This window comes from Dermacentor albipictus, unplaced genomic scaffold (genome assembly GCF_038994185.2).
Source record: "Dermacentor albipictus isolate Rhodes 1998 colony unplaced genomic scaffold, USDA_Dalb.pri_finalv2 scaffold_15, whole genome shotgun sequence".
In the NCBI taxonomy this organism is placed as follows: Eukaryota; Metazoa; Arthropoda; class Arachnida; order Ixodida; family Ixodidae; genus Dermacentor; species Dermacentor albipictus.
In genome coordinates this window covers 5195284-5213166 of record NW_027225569.1, presented here as the reverse complement: position 1 = coordinate 5213166, position 17883 = coordinate 5195284, and the positions used below count along the sequence as shown (strand labels likewise).

The following is a 17883-nucleotide window of genomic DNA, read 5'->3' as shown; positions in this document are numbered from 1 at the left end:
TCTTGGGCGCCGGCGACTTGGAGCCTCTTCCAGCAAGGGTGGGCCCCTATTCCAGGGCTCCACTGAGCCTAGCTACCTCACTAGCGTGCTGCACTAAGGCCCTTTGGGCCGTGAGCTCGCAGCTGGTAAGCCGACTCTCCCATTGCTCCGCACTCGGGTTATTGTGTTGGTGGAATGATTTATTGTGGTTACATTCCCATGTGACATGGTATAGTGTGGGTGTGGCCCCGCACCATGGGCAGGTGTCTCTATATTGTGTTGGGTACATTTTGTTTAGGATGTATAAATTTGGGAAGGAGTTTGTCTGCAATCTGCGCCAACTCGTTGCTTCCTCCTGCGTTAGAGCTTTGTGCGGTGGGGGATATTTGGCTCTCGTCCCTCTGTATAAGTTTAAGATTTCTGTGTATCCTCCCTCACAAGCGTGTGGGTGATACTCCGGGGCGCGCGACTGCTCTGCTCGGAACGTGGTCTCTCGAGCTAGGCTATCTGCCCTTTCGTTACCCTCTATGCCTGCGTGGGCCGGAATCCAAATTAACTTGTGCGTAACGTTCCTCTCGGCGAAGTTGGCTCCGCCAAGAATTCTGAGGGCGGCTTTGCTAATCCTGCCCCGCGTGTAATTTCTGCACGCTTCCTTCGAGTCTGTTAGGATGTTTAGAGGCCTGCCTGTCCTATATCCTTCTACTGCCGCCAGCGCCACGGCAATTTCTTCGGCCTCCGCTGTGTCGGCTGCCTTTGCCGTCGCACATGTGAGCAGATTCCCGTCGCCGTCCACCACCACCGCCGTGGCCATGCGCTTCCCTTCTCGCGGGTACGTGGCAGCATCCGTGTACACCGTGTTCTCTAGTAGCGCGAGTGTCTTTTCCACGTATTCGGCTCGCGCCTGCCTTCTGCTCTCGTGGAGGTTGGGGTCCATGTTCTTAGGAACTGGCCTAACGCTTATTGTTTTTCTTAAGCAGTCGGGCACGTCTGCGTATCTATCTACGTGTCCACTCGTGTCCCGTCCCAGCCTAGTCAGGAGCGCTCTCCCTGCAGGGGTGCTTTTGAGTCTGGCTTTTTGCATTTCAAGCAGGGCTTCCGCCAGTTCGCTGAAAGTGTTGCTGATGCCCAGTTGGAGCAGTTTTTCGTTTGAAGTGTTTTTCGGCAGATGGAGAGCCGTCTTGTATGCTTTCCTGATTATCGTGTCCGCCTGTTCCCTCTCTCCTTTGGTCATCGCGTGGTACGGTAGCGAGTAGATGACTCGGCTGACGACCAGGCTGCCGACGAGTTTGGGTGTGTCTTCCTCTTTCATGCCGTATCTTTTTTGGGAGACCCTGTTGATCATCCGGCCCACCTGCTCCGTCACTTTGCTCAGCAGGCTGATGGTGTGGCTGCATTTTCTGCTGCCCTGTAGCCACATGCCCAGGATTTCGATCATATTCTTTTCCGGGATGTTTTGACCATGAAGCGTTACTTCCAGCGTTGCTTGGGTCGGGTGTCTACCTACTCTCAGTAATTCGGATTTTTCTGTGGAGCATACCAGTCCCCTCTCTCTGGTGTACTTTTCGACACAGCGCGCAGCCTCTTGTAGCTTCTCTTGTTTTTCTCCCAGTGAACCTTGCGTGACCCAAACCGTGACGTCGTCCGCGTACATCGCGTGTTGGATGCCCTGAATCTCGCCGAGTCGTTTTGCCAGGCCGATCATCGCCACATTAAATAACACGGGTGATATCACGGAGCCTTGGGGTGTGCCTTTACACGGTGTGGAGAAGGTGTCGCTCCTCAACTCCCCCAGTCCTACCGTTGCCGTTCTGTCGGTTAGGAAGTCCTTGACGTAGTCGTGTACTTTCCTTCCGCAGTTGGTGTTGTTGAGGCCCTCCATTATGGCCGCGTGGCTGACGTTGTCGAAGGCGCCTTTGATGTCGAGCGCCATCACAACGTTTTCACCCGCCTTAGGCATTGTGTCGAGTACCTCCTCTTTGAGTTGCAGGAGGACGTCCTGCGTCGATAGGTTGGCCCTGAAGCCATACATGCTGTCAGGGTACCACCTCCCGTTCTCCAGGTGCTGCTGGATCCTTCTGGTGACTATTCTCTCATACAGTTTTCCCAGGCACGACGTAAGCGAGATCGGCCTGAGATTCTCGATCTGTAGTTTCTTGCCCGGCTTGGGTATCATGACCACGATGGCGTGTTTCCATTCCGCCGGTACCTTCCCCTCTTGCCAGAGCGTGTTGAGGTACGACGTCAGCTGATCGACTGCCTCGTCGCTTAGCTTTCTTATGAGCGAGTTTCGAATCTTGTCCGCTCCCGCCGCTGTATTCTTGGTGGCCGCTCTCACGGCCTCGGTGACCTCCTCTCTTGTGATGGGTCGGTCCATTTTCGGGTTTTCCTCACCGAGATAATCTCCTTTGTAACCTTCGATTTGGTCTTTCCCGTAGCATTTTTCTCGGACTTCTTTCAGGAGCTGCTCTTCGGTACCTTCGTACTGGTGGACCAGTCTTTGGATCGATTTGCCGCTTTCGGACTTGTTCTTGCTAGGGTCCATTAGGGCCTTGAGGATGCGCCACGTTTTGGCCGTACTTAGGGTCCCGTTCAGCGAGTTGCTAAACTGTTGCCACCCCTGTCTGGCCAGCTGCGTCGCGTACTCCTCCGTCTGCCTAGTGATGTCCGCTATCTTCTTCTTTAGCTTCTTATTTAGCTTTTGTCTTTTCCATCTCTTGGTGAGCCCGCGTCTAGCCTCCCAGAGCCCGAGGAGCCGCTTGTCTACCTCCGGTGTTTGTTCCGTTCTATGCACTTCTTGCGTGTACATTTCCTGAATTTGCTTGAGTTGCTGGCTCCACTCTTCAACCGAGGTAATGTTACCCTTTAGCTGTCGACAGTGTGCTCTAAAGGCGTCCCAATCCGTCAGCCGAGCCGTACCAATTTTCCTTTTGATATTGTCTGCCACCGTGCTGACTCTTATTATGTGGTGGTCGCTGCCAAGGTTCTCGAGCAGGTTTTCCCACTCTGCCTGCTTGGCACCCCTGATACAGGTTAGGTCGGGACACGTGTCTGGACTGACGCTGTTTCCCTGTCTAGTCGGCTGGTTTTCATCGGTTAGCAGCTCACACCCGGTGTTTTCTGCCGCCGTGCAGATGCCTCGTCCCTTCTTGTCTTCCTTCTTATAGCCCCAGCGCGGGCTTTTAGCGTTAAAGTCTCCCGCTATGATTAGGGTGTTTTGTCCCGCCAATTTTTTGGCCTCCGCGAAAAGTTTAATGAAGTTTCCTTTTGTCTGTTTAGGTGGGCTGTACAAGTTTACTATGTACGTACTTCTAGCCTTTCTGTTCTTTTTGGGAATCACCTCCGTGATCACGTGTTCTATCTGGGTGTCCTCGATTTCTTTATGCGCTATGGTTACTACTTTGCTACTTATGAGGGTCGCGGTGCGGCCACTCTCCTGGCACGTGTAGCCCCTGAGTGCGGGTGTATTATTGGTTTCCTGTAGCATGATTATATCTGGTGGATTTTCTCGCGTAGATATGAACTGTTGCAGGAGTCCTTGCTTGCGCTTGTACCCTCTGCAGTTCCACTGCCATACTTCTAGTTGGTTTTGTCCTGCCATGTTGCGTTGTTACTGTTGTTGCTTGTACCTTGGGTTTCTGATCCGAATCGCCTGTCATTGTATAGCCTATCCCTGGCGTCATTAGTGGTTTTCTGCGTGTTTTGATTTTTGACGTAGTTACGGAAGCTCTGGTCCTGCAGAGCTATCTTTTGTTGCGTTTGTTGCATCTGATTTTGCATCTGTTGCATTTGGTTTTGCACGCTAGTCATGAAATTCCTGATTTCATCATTAAAGCTTTTCTCCTCTGTGTTTTGCTGCACTGGTGCCACGGCCTGCGGTGGTGGCGTTGGCGTTCTGATCGGCGAGTAGCCCGCTCGTCTGAGCGCTTGCATTTCTTTAATTAGGTCGTCTATCCTCTTTCTGAGTTGTCGCGTTTCTTCTCGGCTTAGCTCGAGTTCGCGTTTGAGACTTTTGTTTTCCTCGCTTAGTTGCCTTTCGGCCGCTGTCTGCGTGTTGTTAGTGTGTGGTCCCGAGTGCGGAGCATAAAGTGTTTTGGGAGGCATAAAGTGAGCTGGGGGGCCGGCCCTCCCAAAACACTTTATGCTCCACTCACAGAAAAATGTTCCTGTCGCTCGTGTGCTCAGATTTCTGGGCCCGTGAAAGAACTTAAGAGTACTTAAAATTAATCCGAACCTTCCCAATACGGCCAGCTTCATAACAGTGCAATGAATTTGCCATATACACCCTGGAATGAATTAAATAAACATTAAACTGCTATTTTTAATAAATATTTATTTATTTATCCGATCTATTATTTTAAGCGCTGCTGTCACTATAGCGCTTCGTGGTACTAACCTAAGTCATCAACTGTAATGAGGGTCACTGCCGCGTAATTCTCAAATTTTAAACCCTGTTTACTGAGAGGAACCAGTTTTGCGTGTGCTGAAATGCATCAGCTCACAAGCGATAGCATTCGAAAGGTAATAGGAGAATACAGAGAGAAAGTTTGCGTACTTCTGAATGCATCTGGTGTTGGCTTGGCCCGCAAGTGGACAAACCAAATTTCCTTGATTTAGTACGCCACTCCATTCATGTGGAAATGCCCCTAAAATGCGGACACCCAGAAAAATTGCAGCAGCTAAGGCACACCAAGTTTTAAGCAAGCTTTTTCTTTTTTCCATTTTTTTTTGCTGATTGAAGAAATTTTGTCCTGCTGTGTGCCGCAGCCTCAAGGCTCGATGGAGCGATAATTGTGCACCAAGAGGGGAATGATAGATTGTGCAATTATTTAATTGTGTATTGGTATATGTAGTGGCCGCCCAAACTGGCATTCCCATAACTAAAGACAGTAATGAATAAAATGTCAAATACTTCAAACGCGAAAATATCATTTTCTTTCACTTACGTGTGTTACGTCATGTATATTTCACTTTTTCAGGATATTCGTTTATAAATACACGGCATGCGTTCAAAAAGACATTGGGTAGAGGACATACGGTTACATTTACGTAAAACAACCGTTATTCATCAGAGCAAGTAAATAAATGCATCACGCGACAAAAACATTATTCGCACAACGCCATGCATGCATCAGACTAAAAAGTCACTATTCCATCCAAAAGACTAAGAAGCGATTGCGAATGAAGAAGCGAGTTTTATCGGCCATATAAGCTCGCAGACATGCGCTTACTCACTAAATTAGGAAGCATGTTGTCACGCACGCACAGGCAAGTGTAAACGCATCTCACTCGACGAGCGCGGACATTTGTTCTCAAAACGCTGTTCAGAAGAGCGGAAGCAGAAGCGAGCGAATTCCTGCGCTCTCTCGCTTCAACGTGAACTAGGTGGCGCGAACACAGCGCGCACGGAGCTATCAGCCCTCGGCGCACCTAGACTCTGTACTCTTCGGAGATGGCTTTCAAGATGGGGGCCGTGCCTTACGCAGCCACAGCCGGAGTAGAACTCCTCCTCTCCCCTTTCTGGTGCCTTGCACGCGGTGGAAGACGTTGCACTTCCTCCCCGCTTTCCTCCCTTTTCGATCTAAATATGCAGCTGTCATCCTGGGCTCATCCTCGCGCACCTTCATTCGCACCTACAGCATATGGCGCACTGGCAAGTTGTTATCCCGCTTGGACATCATACGGAATATCATGCGGACGCCGACGCCTGAAATGCGCCTGGAATGTCCGTATAATTTCCATCGCAATAAAACGGGATGAAGTATGCATGGGAAAATACTAGCAAATATTATACGAACAACAGTCCACTACAGAGCAGACGTACAAACACGAAAATTGCCACATGAGTTGATAAGTCGTCGCAATATAAAGTTCAAAAACTACAAAGAAAGAAAGAATGTTCCGACAACAACTAAACTCTGGCATCTACGATGATATCTACCAGTCTGCCATCCAGTAGTTCAAAGGCAACAGATGGTGTGAACGCACGCATGATTTGCTTAGAAAATAAATCGATATACAACATAAGTGAGGACTATAGATAAGACACAATCAATGACTAACGATGTAGAAAGGCACGGGTGAAAAAAGGCGCAAGAAGACTACACGGTTGACGCGGCAAAATCTTCCAGGTAGGGCTGAAAAATTGCCTGCGACATGTACCGTGCAGATATTCGCCAAGAAGTGAAAAGGGGGGTGACGTAAACGTGGAGACTTCGTGCGGTCGGCCTTCCACGGTCACCTCCACGGGCGCCCGATGACAATAATGATGTTGTTGTTGTTGATGATGATGAGTTATTGGCAACGCCTTCCAAACGGGGTGGAGACAAATAGTCACCTGGCCTGCTTGAATGAATCAGGTATATTACACACCTTTTTCATTCTAGAATTTTTGTATACATCTCCTAATCTGTTTTCTCTTCCTCAACACATCTATATGTACCTTGTAGCAATACCTAAGCCTGTTGCGGATCCTGTGGTATGAATCTCTTCCCTGCTTTCAACAGCGGAGCTGTCTATGGCTAGGATCCCGGGATTTTTTGGCGGCGTCCTTCACCTCGACAGGAAACACGGTGGGCCGATCTCGGCGGCAGTGAAGGGCCACGAACAATAGGTCGTAGTTCCCCAAGGCAGAGGCGTGAAGCTAACAGACAGCACAGCTTTCGTTTAAAGGCACAAAACGGCCCTCAAACCACATAATTGATGACGAGCCGCGCGCTGATTTCACGCCAATCCCTCACCGGTGTCGTTTGCGGAGACCAACGTACGCATCTTAAACCGCAAACAAAGCAGTGGTTCGACCACGTCGTGTGAGTCTTTGGCCCCAGTTACTTCAACGATCCGATTCAGCCAACCACACGCGGGTGATGCATCGATTCCCATTTCCGAAATAAGAACGGAAAACATATGTGTGTATCATAGAGACCACAACCACAAAGCAGTTATTCTATGGGGGCAAAATCCTAAAACAGCCGTGTAATTATGTTTAGGAACACCTTACAGAACCTCAGGAGGTCCAAATTATTTCGGAATCCCCCGTTACGGCTTGCCTCATAATTAGATCCTAGCTTTGCCACGTACCATCTGATAATCTAATTTAAATTTAACAAGGGCGTTTTAGGAGCAATTTGAAAGTAATAAATAAAATAAAGGTTTTGTGAACTGCACTGAAACATGTGTTTGTGTCATATATCCCGTTGAGGAGCAATATGCGTAATGGGCGCGCATCGTTATCTTTGTTTGACTAATTATTGCCCTACATTAAGCACAACATGTCTACAGCTTCGTTGACCATATGCCTTCACAGGAGTGGATTGGCGGATATCTTTTTTTCGAGAGTGCTCTAAACATTTCTTGCTTATCTCGACCTCTGACGTGTTGGTGCTTCCATCCACTTCAAATCCAAGCAGAGCCCTCAGCTACCATCGTCACCTCGGAGAAGCCGCGCGCGTGGCGCATTACACTTTTTTGCTGTGGAACACGCCCAAAGGCCCACATCGAGCAAATCCTGCCAGCGCACGCGATCTCGCATGCCACGCTTTATCAAGCTGCGAACTTCAGCTGTTCATGCTTTTCGTTTGAATCGACTATATGCGACGAGACCGTCTCCGTGGTCGGCCCATTTCACTATGAGACTGTAGCCTGGTTCGGTCATTAAAATAGAGGTATGACAAGTCTAAAACAACGACGCAGTGACGACAATGAAGTAACGAATGATGAATAACGCCACTACAATGACGAAGGCTGTATGCCGACGATGAAATGAATACAGCGTGACAATCACCGCGTAAAGAGAATGGGATAACGACGAGTTTATGGCAGCGATGGCATGACGACGTCTTTATCACAACGCAGCCATGATGACGACGCCGCGGCGAAGAAGGTAAGGCGAGAATGGAATGCTTGAATGACGAAGATCGAACGACCAAGTTGGGAATACGACGACTGTATGACAAGGAATGCATGACGACTTCTGTATTAGGATGCAATGACGTCGATGCCATGACAACGGCGGTATAATAACGATTGAAGGACAATAGCATGCAATGAAGTCGATCAACGACCAAGGTGGGGTGGTGACGATGGCATGAACACTATGGGCTGACCATACTGAAATGATGACGATGGCACGACATCAGCACAACCATGACGGTATGACGAGAACGGGAAGGCGACTGTATGACAAAGGCAGCATGACGAAAACGGCGTGGTAACGACGGCATGGCGAGAATCGAATAACGAAACTATAATCACTATGATGCAATAGCCACGACGCCGTCATGACAAAGGTATGACGACAACGCAATGTGGGGGATGGCTTGAACACGTTTCACATACGAGAGCACGGTTACGATGAAATGAGAAGAGAATGACCGCAGTAGAATGACGAAGGCGGTATCACGACGATGAGATGACGACAATTTGTTGATGTTCTTGAAATAATGACGACGGCATAACGAAAGCCTGACAACGATAATGTGATGACAATGATTTTTTACGAGGGGCTGTATGATGAACATAACGTGGCGACGCTTCCATGAGGAGACTCGGATGATGGAGTTGCAATGATGACGATGGAATGGACACGACGCAATCACGATCTCGAGTGCATACCTAGTAGGAAAATCTGATAGACAACGTGGGTCACTGGGTTGGCGCAAGAGGATAGATTGATATACACGCACTCAAAGCTCCTGAAGTAGGCAAATATCGTTTATCACATTATAATACCGGTTCTCACGCACCAGTGCTACCTGTGTTATCACTGGTACAGGCTTCTCCAGCCTGCACCTGTGAGAAAATATAGAAGGGAATTATCTAATTTATTACTTAAACAAATGCATAAGCACCAGCTGGCAAAGTCATGTCAGAAAATTAGCCAATGCACGCATGCCCATTGCAAACAATATAGGCCTAGGAGAAAGTGGGTTTTTAACTGGCATAGAATTATTGGCATTTAGAAACCAGTTTTGTTTCGGGCTATCTAATAAACTATAGCCGGGTACAATTTTAGAAGGCGGTGGCATTTGCCCCTCAAAGGCGGATGTACACGAATCTCCACCAACGTGCTCGAACTCTAGACTGACCGGACGGCCGAACGGTCAGTCTAGACCGGATGGCCAACGACCCCGCTGACGGAGAACACGGCAGCTCGCGCTTGGAATTTGGGTGAGCCGTGTCACCAGGACTTTTTCTTCAGTGGCTACCCCGCTTCTGTCTTCTGGATGGGGCCTGTCCTGACTTCTTAAGTTGTACGCGGCTATAGCTGTCCCACTAATAATGTGGGCCGATCAACCCCGGAGACAGTGCAGTCTAAAACGGGCGGTGATCCCGAAGACAATTGAGCCTAAAACTGTTGGTCACCCACGTGGACATGGGCCCCTAGCTATGTGCCCTCGGGGCAACTGGGCATGTATGTGCCACCGGGTAAGCCCCACTCTTCAATGAACCTGTTTGACGGCTACTGGGGTGACTCTGAATGTGTCACTCAGGATGCGCCGAAGGCGCTGCATGTCCAGAGGGAAGCGAGCCAGAGGAGACCGGCATGCCTTATACACGACGCGTTTCGCTGTTCCAATACTTGAATAACTATTCTACGTGAGTTCTGGCCCCAATTTTTCCGTAGTACGAAGTGTGGTAAATTTTTTGGTATCGGTATCAAGATTTTATCTTGCGATTTTTTCTCTGCAACCGCAGTGTGGATGCATACGTGGGCCCGGAGTTCTCACTGGTGGTGCTTCTGCCTGAGGAGAAGAACGGCCTTGAGCTGTTGGAATCAAAGCTGAGTGCGTTTACTGCAATGACCTGCTTTGACCACCTCAGAGCCGAGAAAGAAGTTAGAGTGAGCCTGCCACTCTTCAAGGTCAAACAGGTACGTGTGCACGGTAAACCAGGAAAAGGTGAAAACTTTATTCCACGAGAGTCATCTCGGAGTCTTACCATCGCAGTCGGGAGCACAGCAATATTGCCGAACATTTTCCTGAACATCCCCTTCGTTGCTATCTGAAATGCGTTACGGGAAATTACGGGGCGTGCCTCTGGTGGTGGGTTTACATTTTGCTCGTCCTAATTTCTTAGTTATCGTAGTGGACTGGCGGACGTATACAACTACCATGTGAAAATAAGCCGCAAGAATTGTTTAAAGCAGAGAAACCACACAAGCAATATAATGTAGCTGATTTCATACCTACTGTGTTAGCTATCTTTATTTATATATTTATTTGAACATACTATCAGCCCTTTACAGGGCCAAGATAGGAATGAGTACAATAACGTATTACATGCCAAACAACAATATACGCTAAACATGCTGCAGTGCATATGATCAGGTATACACAAATAATATTAACAACAATTCATGACACTTAGTGCATCAGCTTGTGGCACTTAGTACAGCACTATAAGGTAACAAAAACTGAAATAAGGAGAGTATCCTTGAAGATGGGTCCGAAACTGCTCGCAGTCAGTCGCGCTTACCACTCTCTCCTGCGGCAGTTTATTCCATTCTCTCGTAGTTTGCAAAGAGGGAGAATATTTAAAACAATCCTTAGAAAATCTACCCTCTTTCTCGTACTTTGAGTGTTTATTTTTTACTACCCGCGACGTTGTCTCGATTATGTAGCGTTCCTTGTTTACCAGAACCATGTGATTCATTATGGCGTAAAAAAGGCCCAGCATTTTTGTTTTCCTCGCATTTTAAGTAAATGAAGGTTTGCTTTTCATAAAGCGGTGACACCGAGTCTTGTCTTAGATATTTGGAGAAAATGTAGCGCAAGGCACGCCGTTGCACACATAATTTTAGTGTGTTCTTTTGGTCGCACGGATCCCAGACTTTACATGCATATTTCACTGTAGGACGAACGAGCATTCTGTATAAAATAAGTTGGATTCTGCTGGTGCTTGCTTGAAAGTCCGTCGAATAAATCCTAATCTTTGATTTTCCTTGCCAACAATATTGTCAATGTGCGTCGTTCAATTCGTATTAGCCGTCAAAGTTACGCCCAGGTACTTGAATTCGGTCACTCGATTTAGTGAGGTAGCCGATAGGGAGTAGTTGAACTGTAAAGGGGCGTGTTTGCTGATATTGTCAAGCATACAGTTTTTTCCAAGTTAAGTGACATTTGCCATTTCCTACACCATTCGTGTATTTGATCTAAGTAAGAATTAAGTTTATGTTGGTGAACTGCGGAGGTTACTTCAGGGAAAATAACGCAATCATCTGCAAATAATTTGGCTTGAATTGATGTGTGTGTTATCAGGTCATTGATATATATTAGGAAGAGTTGGGGTCTCAGCCCTATCGGCGATTTATTAGAAAAGTTTCGATCCATTGGACAACTTCGCAGTTTCGTAACACGACTCTTAACTTCAACAATAGTTTCATGTGAATAACCGTATCGAATGCCTTTTTAATATCTAGCTAAAACATACCTACTTGGCCTCTTCGATCTAGCACTTCACAGATGAAATGCACTGTTTCCGCAAGTTGTGTTGCCGTCGAGAGACCCCTACGAAAACCATGCTGAGACTCACTGAAGAAATTTTTGCTCATCAGACATTCTCTGATGTGTTTGGAGACAATGTGTGCAAGAATATTGCATGGTGTTGACGCTAGTGCAATGGGCCTGTAGTTGGAAACACATTTAAGATCTCCGCCTTTTGGTATTGGGATAATTTTACTTAATTTAGGTAGAGCCCCCGACGACAGTGGCTTTTGAAAGATAACTAAGAGGTATTTGGCCATCCACTCTGCTTACCTCATTAAAAATGCGTTAGGAATTTCGCTCAGAAAGCACGAGTTCGCCTAGAAAAGGAAGCAAGGAGAAACGCAAAAGTCGTCTACTTCACATTGTCTGTAGTAAAGACACTGGAGAAGAAACTGTTAAGCTCATTTGCAATATCCTCTTTATTAGTAATAAAGCCTTGAGTCATACTCAACTCAGAGATTGCCTTTTTATATTTTGAAAAGTGCCTCCAGAACTTCTAGCGTGAGTTTTTAAGGAACTTTGGCGTTGTAACACTAATATACTTCTGTTTGGGGTCTCTTGTCTCATCCTTCAACTGTTTTTTGAGCATAATAATCTGTTCTAAAAGATCTAAATCACGCACACGTTTGTACGACGTACTTTGTTTTGGATCATTGTGTCTTCCTTTTCAAATGGATAATTTCGCGTGATATCTAGGGGTTATGCACACGATTCTTTTTTACCCTCAAGGGCGCAAACTGGTTTATGCATTTTTATACAAGGGCTTTAAAGATTAGCCAAACTTTGTTTATATCCGTATTTTGTTGAAGACAAAGCGTCTCAAACCGTTCAAAATAAATGTCCAACTATTCAAGTATATCTATATCATCTGCTATATTGTAGTCCCTGTAAGTCGAAACCCGTCTGGATACAATTCCATTTTGCTGCAACGTCAGTGTTATGCCAACGATGGAATGATCAGAAATTGCAGGAAAAATCTGAACTTTGTGTGGCCGGAGGAACAAGTTTTCACTCAGAAATATAAGGTCAACGACAGATTTGCTGGCCTGCTGGACACGAGTGTATTCATTGACAACATGGTGAAGGCTGCGCGAAAAAGACATTTAATAGACAGTAATAGACAGTCGAGCTCACATGCATCTAGGCACAGCTTGCAAGAAAAGCGCCGTTGTAACAAATGATGCTGTCTCTCGCACAGGTTCCAGATGTATGACGCATGTTTTGTGTGTATTTTTTTTATTCCGCATCGACTTGAACGCTGGAAAAATAATGAGCTTCTCGTCATATCGAAATAAACGGCTGATTACGGTGTGTGCTTCAGCGACAGCCGCCAGCGGCTGCTGACGAAGCGCTTTTTCGGTGCGCCGTCGCCAGCCGCTGCCGGTGATCTCAGAGCCGAGCGAAGGTTGACGCCCTTTCTTGGTAAGTGAACGGAAGGCGCGGCGCTGGCAATGTTTTTACAAATCTCTCATGAGGGCGCTGTAATCGCGGCGCATTCGGGCGCACAGAGCGCGTTGTCACGTGGTACATTTTAAACGCCGTGGGCTTTCGTTTTTCCCGAATAAAAAGGGCCACGCTAAGTCTATCTCGTTCGGAGTACCTGGGTTGGGCAATATTTGTGAAGCTCCACAACTTCCCGATAGACGACGCCTAAACGTTTCAAGCTATGTTTAGAAAGGTAAATTTATCTCGGCTAATTACTAAAGAAAACACGGCAAAAATAAATGTTGCTGTAAGTTTAGATAAACGCTAATATCCACGCGATTTCTGTTAGGAAGAACACATAGGCGTTTACAAAATCTTGGTCCAAGTTAGCTAGGACACCCTGAATAGATATTCAATTGTGCGTGAAATTTTCAAGCAATAAGGCATTGATCTGTAAATCCAACAACGCACACTGCGTGATAACACTGGTCATATGTCATCTAGGCGTAATGACGTTGTAGCAGCGCCAACGAGGCAACGCACCGAAAGATGGAACAGAGCTACCGGCGACGCCGTCCGCGTTGCCCCGCGTTCACTCCGAACGCGCCCAGTGCCCGTAACTACAGCCGCTGTCTCTGATCGCGGTTCGGCAAGCGTAGATAGTGGAAGGAAAGTTGTACTTCCTCGTCATGTACCGCCGGAAGTCGCTGCATCTTCTCCATAGAGCAGCGTTTCTGATACGGCAAGCTCCTGTTGTACATCTGTTTTTATTTCTGTTTACTTGTGTTTATGCAGTTGCATCTCGTAAACACATGCACGCGACATCTACAATATTGGTGACCACGGACGTTCGTAACAGTTTGCTGACAACGGTGAGAATGGAACCCACCGGCGACTCCAGACAAGCCTCCTCCGACGCCACAGCGTACCAATCAGTCTCCGCTTTTTCGTTCCGACTACCCACGTTCTGGCCAGCTCATCTCCCTCTGGATAGCGCATGTCAACAGCTAGTTCGTGACGGCCCGGATAACACGGCAGACTTAAAAATTTCACTACGTTGTGTCAGTGCGTTATCCGTAGATTGCTCATTCTTACTCCGCCCGAGACAAACCCCTATGACATTTTGTCGGCTGAGCCCCTCAAGCCTACTTCATAGTCGGAGAGGTTCGAGCAGATACTGTCAGCTGAAGAAATAGGTGGCCGCTAGCCTTCACAGCTTTTGCACCGTTTTCAGCACCTCCTCGGTGGTAGGCTGCTTCTTTCGATCAAGGCCTACTCCGAGAACTTGAAGTGCCGGGCTTCCACCGTCCGCATGGTGCTCGCCACTACAGCTGCCTTATCTCTGGTATATCTCGCGCAACTTGCCGACTCCCTAATGGACGTAGCCACGCCGACCATTTCCTCGCCGGCCACTTATTCCTCGTTTTCAACAAGGCGTCCGGTCACTGTTCCCTAGTGGACACGGCAGCCGAAGTTAGCGTCGTTCCACCCTCGCCTACATTTTCGAAGAATCGCCGATCTGCAGTTACGCTGCAATCCACAAACAAGACCAACATCATGACATACGGTGAGCGCGCCGTCACACTGAACCTTGGATTCCGGCGTCTTTTCCGATAGGTTTTCCTCGGAGCGGATGCGGCTTACCCGATTCTTGGTGCTGAGTTTCTTCGTCGGTTCGACCTGCCTGTGGAGACGGCCAACAAGCGTCTTATCGATGCTGCGACACACCTAACGGTGCAAGTTATAGCGTCTACAGCCGGCATCTGCACCGTTACGAAGAAGCCGCCTTCATCGGTTTATGAGCACTTATTCGACGAGTTTCTAGACTTGCTTCACCCATCCCGTTTCTTGCATCCTGTCAAGCACGATGTCACCCACCATGTTATCACCACAGGCCCATCTGTCCACAGTCGTTCAAGACGCATCGCGCCGGGTTGACTCGAGATTGCCAGTGATCATTCGACCATATACTGGAGATTGGCATTGTGCGACCATCATTAAGTCCTTGGGCTTCTCCTCTGAACATGCTGCCCTAGAAGCCTCTATGTGACTGGCGACCCTCTATACCGCGCCTTGAACAACGGCACTATTCCCGATGGCTACCCCCTGCCTAACATTCCTAATTTTACTGCACCACAACAACTTTACAAACCAGACGCGAATTTCTCAGCAAAAGTGGAACAGCAATACCATGTGCAGTAGCTATGAGCAATCCTCGACCTGAGCTACCTTTTTCCTAACGCATTTCCCGAGCAACAATAATACCGAAGGTATCCATGAGCGAAAATAAGGCTGTTAAAAAGCATTTACCTGCAAATATTAGTGTGAATCACAGCGTGATTTAAGCAACTTACAAACGAGGCGAGGCGTAAACGTTAATATGTACGAAAACTCAGCTATTCTGCATGATGCAAGTAGCAACTGTTCATCATGTGCGAAGCCACGCATAAAATCAATTGAAAAACATTAACAGCGGGATAGCTGGTGCGACGACTTAACGGGCCACGTCAAATAAACAAAATCAGTCCTTGCAAGCCTCAGGAATTCTGACACAGTACACGCTGCACTCATGCAGTCCCTACTCTTACAAAACTTTCCTCGCTTTGGGGTTTACTTTGGCCCATAGAAAACAATCGATAAGTGCCTTGCTTGCGTGTCCTTTCTATGAAGGTCTGCGTTCGATGTTTTCCTGCTAAGACTGCTATGTCACGCTGATAGTGCGCATGCCGCTCGTAGCCCGAAAATGTCTGGTGCGCCGAGTTAAATAAATTAAAAAAAAGATGAGGGAAAGATAGGTGGCGATTAATGTCGGACCGGATAAGCCCCCCGCACGCGCATGCTTTTTAATGTGTAGCTAGACCAACGCGTTAAACAAGCAGAAACGGAAGAAGTGGCAGGTGGCGTTCAGAACCTAAGCGAAATGAATTTATCGAGTACGCTGCACTGCGGGCAAACTGAACCAAAAAAGTGGGTACGCCATGATCAGTTTTGCCGCTTACCCGCGTAAATATGATCGACTGCAACAAGCGCCGAGATCACAGAAGAAAGCCTCAGAACAAGAAGTTTGTCGCTGAACGGCAGCGATCCATTGCTAATGTTCCTCCTGCCGATGACGCCTCGCGTCGATTGATCAAAGCCGTGTCTTCGGCAAATTCTTAACATTCCATTTAAATATCTTTGAGCCTCTACGTGCCGAAACCACGATCTGATTAAGATACATGTCCTACGATAGGACTCCTGAATAATTTTGACCATCTGGGGTTCTTCAACATGCATATAAATCAAGTACACGGACGCTTTCGTATTTTGCCCCATCGAAATGTGGCAGCCGTAGGCAGGATTTGATCCCGCGACTTCATGCTTAGCAGCGAAAGACCAAGCCGCTAAGTAACCACGGCGGGTTTGGAAAATGTTTGCGTACATTTCAGCCACCCACTGGGCAACAATTGTTCTTCGACATGCCTTAAAGCTCTGGCTACTACATGCTATACACAAAATTAAAACTCCACTAAATATAGCTGATGTTATTATTGCACCATTTAAAATATTTATCCATAAATGCATGCGATAATTAAGCAGAGAGCACGAAGACAGTGGAATGAACGCCTTGTTCTCTTCTACAAAAAGATGCTCATCAGAAACTGAAAAAAATGTCACTGAGTGCCGGAGTGCGTGTCGCTGGACGCACTCGTAGTAGAGTCGCTGCAGGCTCCTACCACCTTCAAATTTCATAACATGTGATTTAGTTTTCCAACACGTTCACATGTCAGTCTGTTTCTAAGCTTGTTATGAACATCTTAAAAAGAGAAAATTAAAAAGGGATAATTTGAAAATTTTAGAAGGCACCAATTTAAAAAGGGAAAATGAATCATCCACCCAATCCTAGAAATTGCTACAAAGCAAATCTATATGGGTTCCTCGAAAGAACAGCCTCGTAGTTGAAGAAAAATTTGTCCTGGTCTGGGATTTGAACCCGGGAACACCACCTTTTTGCGGCAGCCGCTCTACCATCTGAGCTACCATTGGGTGCATGTCTCATTTTGTCTTAATTATTAACGCGATAGCGTTAAGGAGCTCGTGTCGCAGAAAAGCCGGTGTCGTCGGCGTCGGGTGTCGTCGTCGGCGGCGTTGACCGTGAGCGATATATCACGGCAGGCGCTTCATAAATAAAAAGCAACTTCCAAGATTGGCCCGGTGGGAATCGAACCCGGGTCTCCGGAGTGTGAGAAGGAGACGCTACCACTCAGCCACGAGTTCGATGCTTCCAAGCGGTGCAAACGCGCCTCTAGTGAATGCGGTGTTGCCTTCGAAACGAGCCGTGGAAAGTTATACTGCGGTGTATATCGGTAATTATGAACATGTAACGTACAGAAGTCACAATTACGCGAGTTGCGAAGTGCGTTTCCGCTGCATTTCTTCTGCGCTTTCCGCACACGCAGAGCCATCTTGCGGCAAACACAGAAGACCCCCTCCTCTCAATGTACGGCGCTGCCCCGACAGGAGGCGCGCCGCGCGCGCATTGGGACCGCTGCCAGGCGCGTCGCGGGACTCCCTCTCCCCTGACGACGCTTCGCCGGGCTCCCGGTTTAGATTACTATCTATCTCTCTGCCCGTGCCGATCACGACGTTTGGCTGGCGTAGATCGTTTCCCCTCCGAGACACCGAGTTCTTTGGTTCGTTTCGTTCGCTCAGGCGCACGTTTCGTTTGCCGCGCCGAACGCTGCGTTGCTCGACGCTCACCGCGTGATAGGTGGGCGCTAAGTCCGATGCGGGGCGCATCGTAAGTGATTGCTGTGCCGTAGCGCATTGTCTTATACCCCTTGGCGGGTCGACGGGAACGCTGTCGCGTCCCACTCTTGAAGGCGAAGCTTAAGCGTCCTCCAATTTTTTCTCTCCAGCCTGCGCGTTTCCGCAAAACCATTACGTCAAGGACCAATTTAGTTCCCAGCTGGCACATGATGAAGGTCTCTGCAGCAACCTCTGAGCTATTGGCGTG

The 17883-nt window shown here is 47.8% G+C and overlaps 1 protein-coding gene across 3 annotated transcripts in view; it reads left to right on the top strand.

Moving 5' to 3' along the window:
- Nucleotides 1-17883, top strand: part of LOC135918530 (ipis-1-like) — a 187602-nt gene that overhangs the window by 165186 nt on the left and 4533 nt on the right. For all 3 annotated transcript variants that reach the window (XM_065452144.1, XM_065452143.2, XM_065452145.2), the window contains exon 5: nucleotides 9673-9847. In XM_065452144.1, the coding sequence (XP_065308216.1) occupies nucleotides 9673-9847 (175 nt within the window). The remainder of the gene's footprint in view (nucleotides 1-9672; nucleotides 9848-17883) is intronic.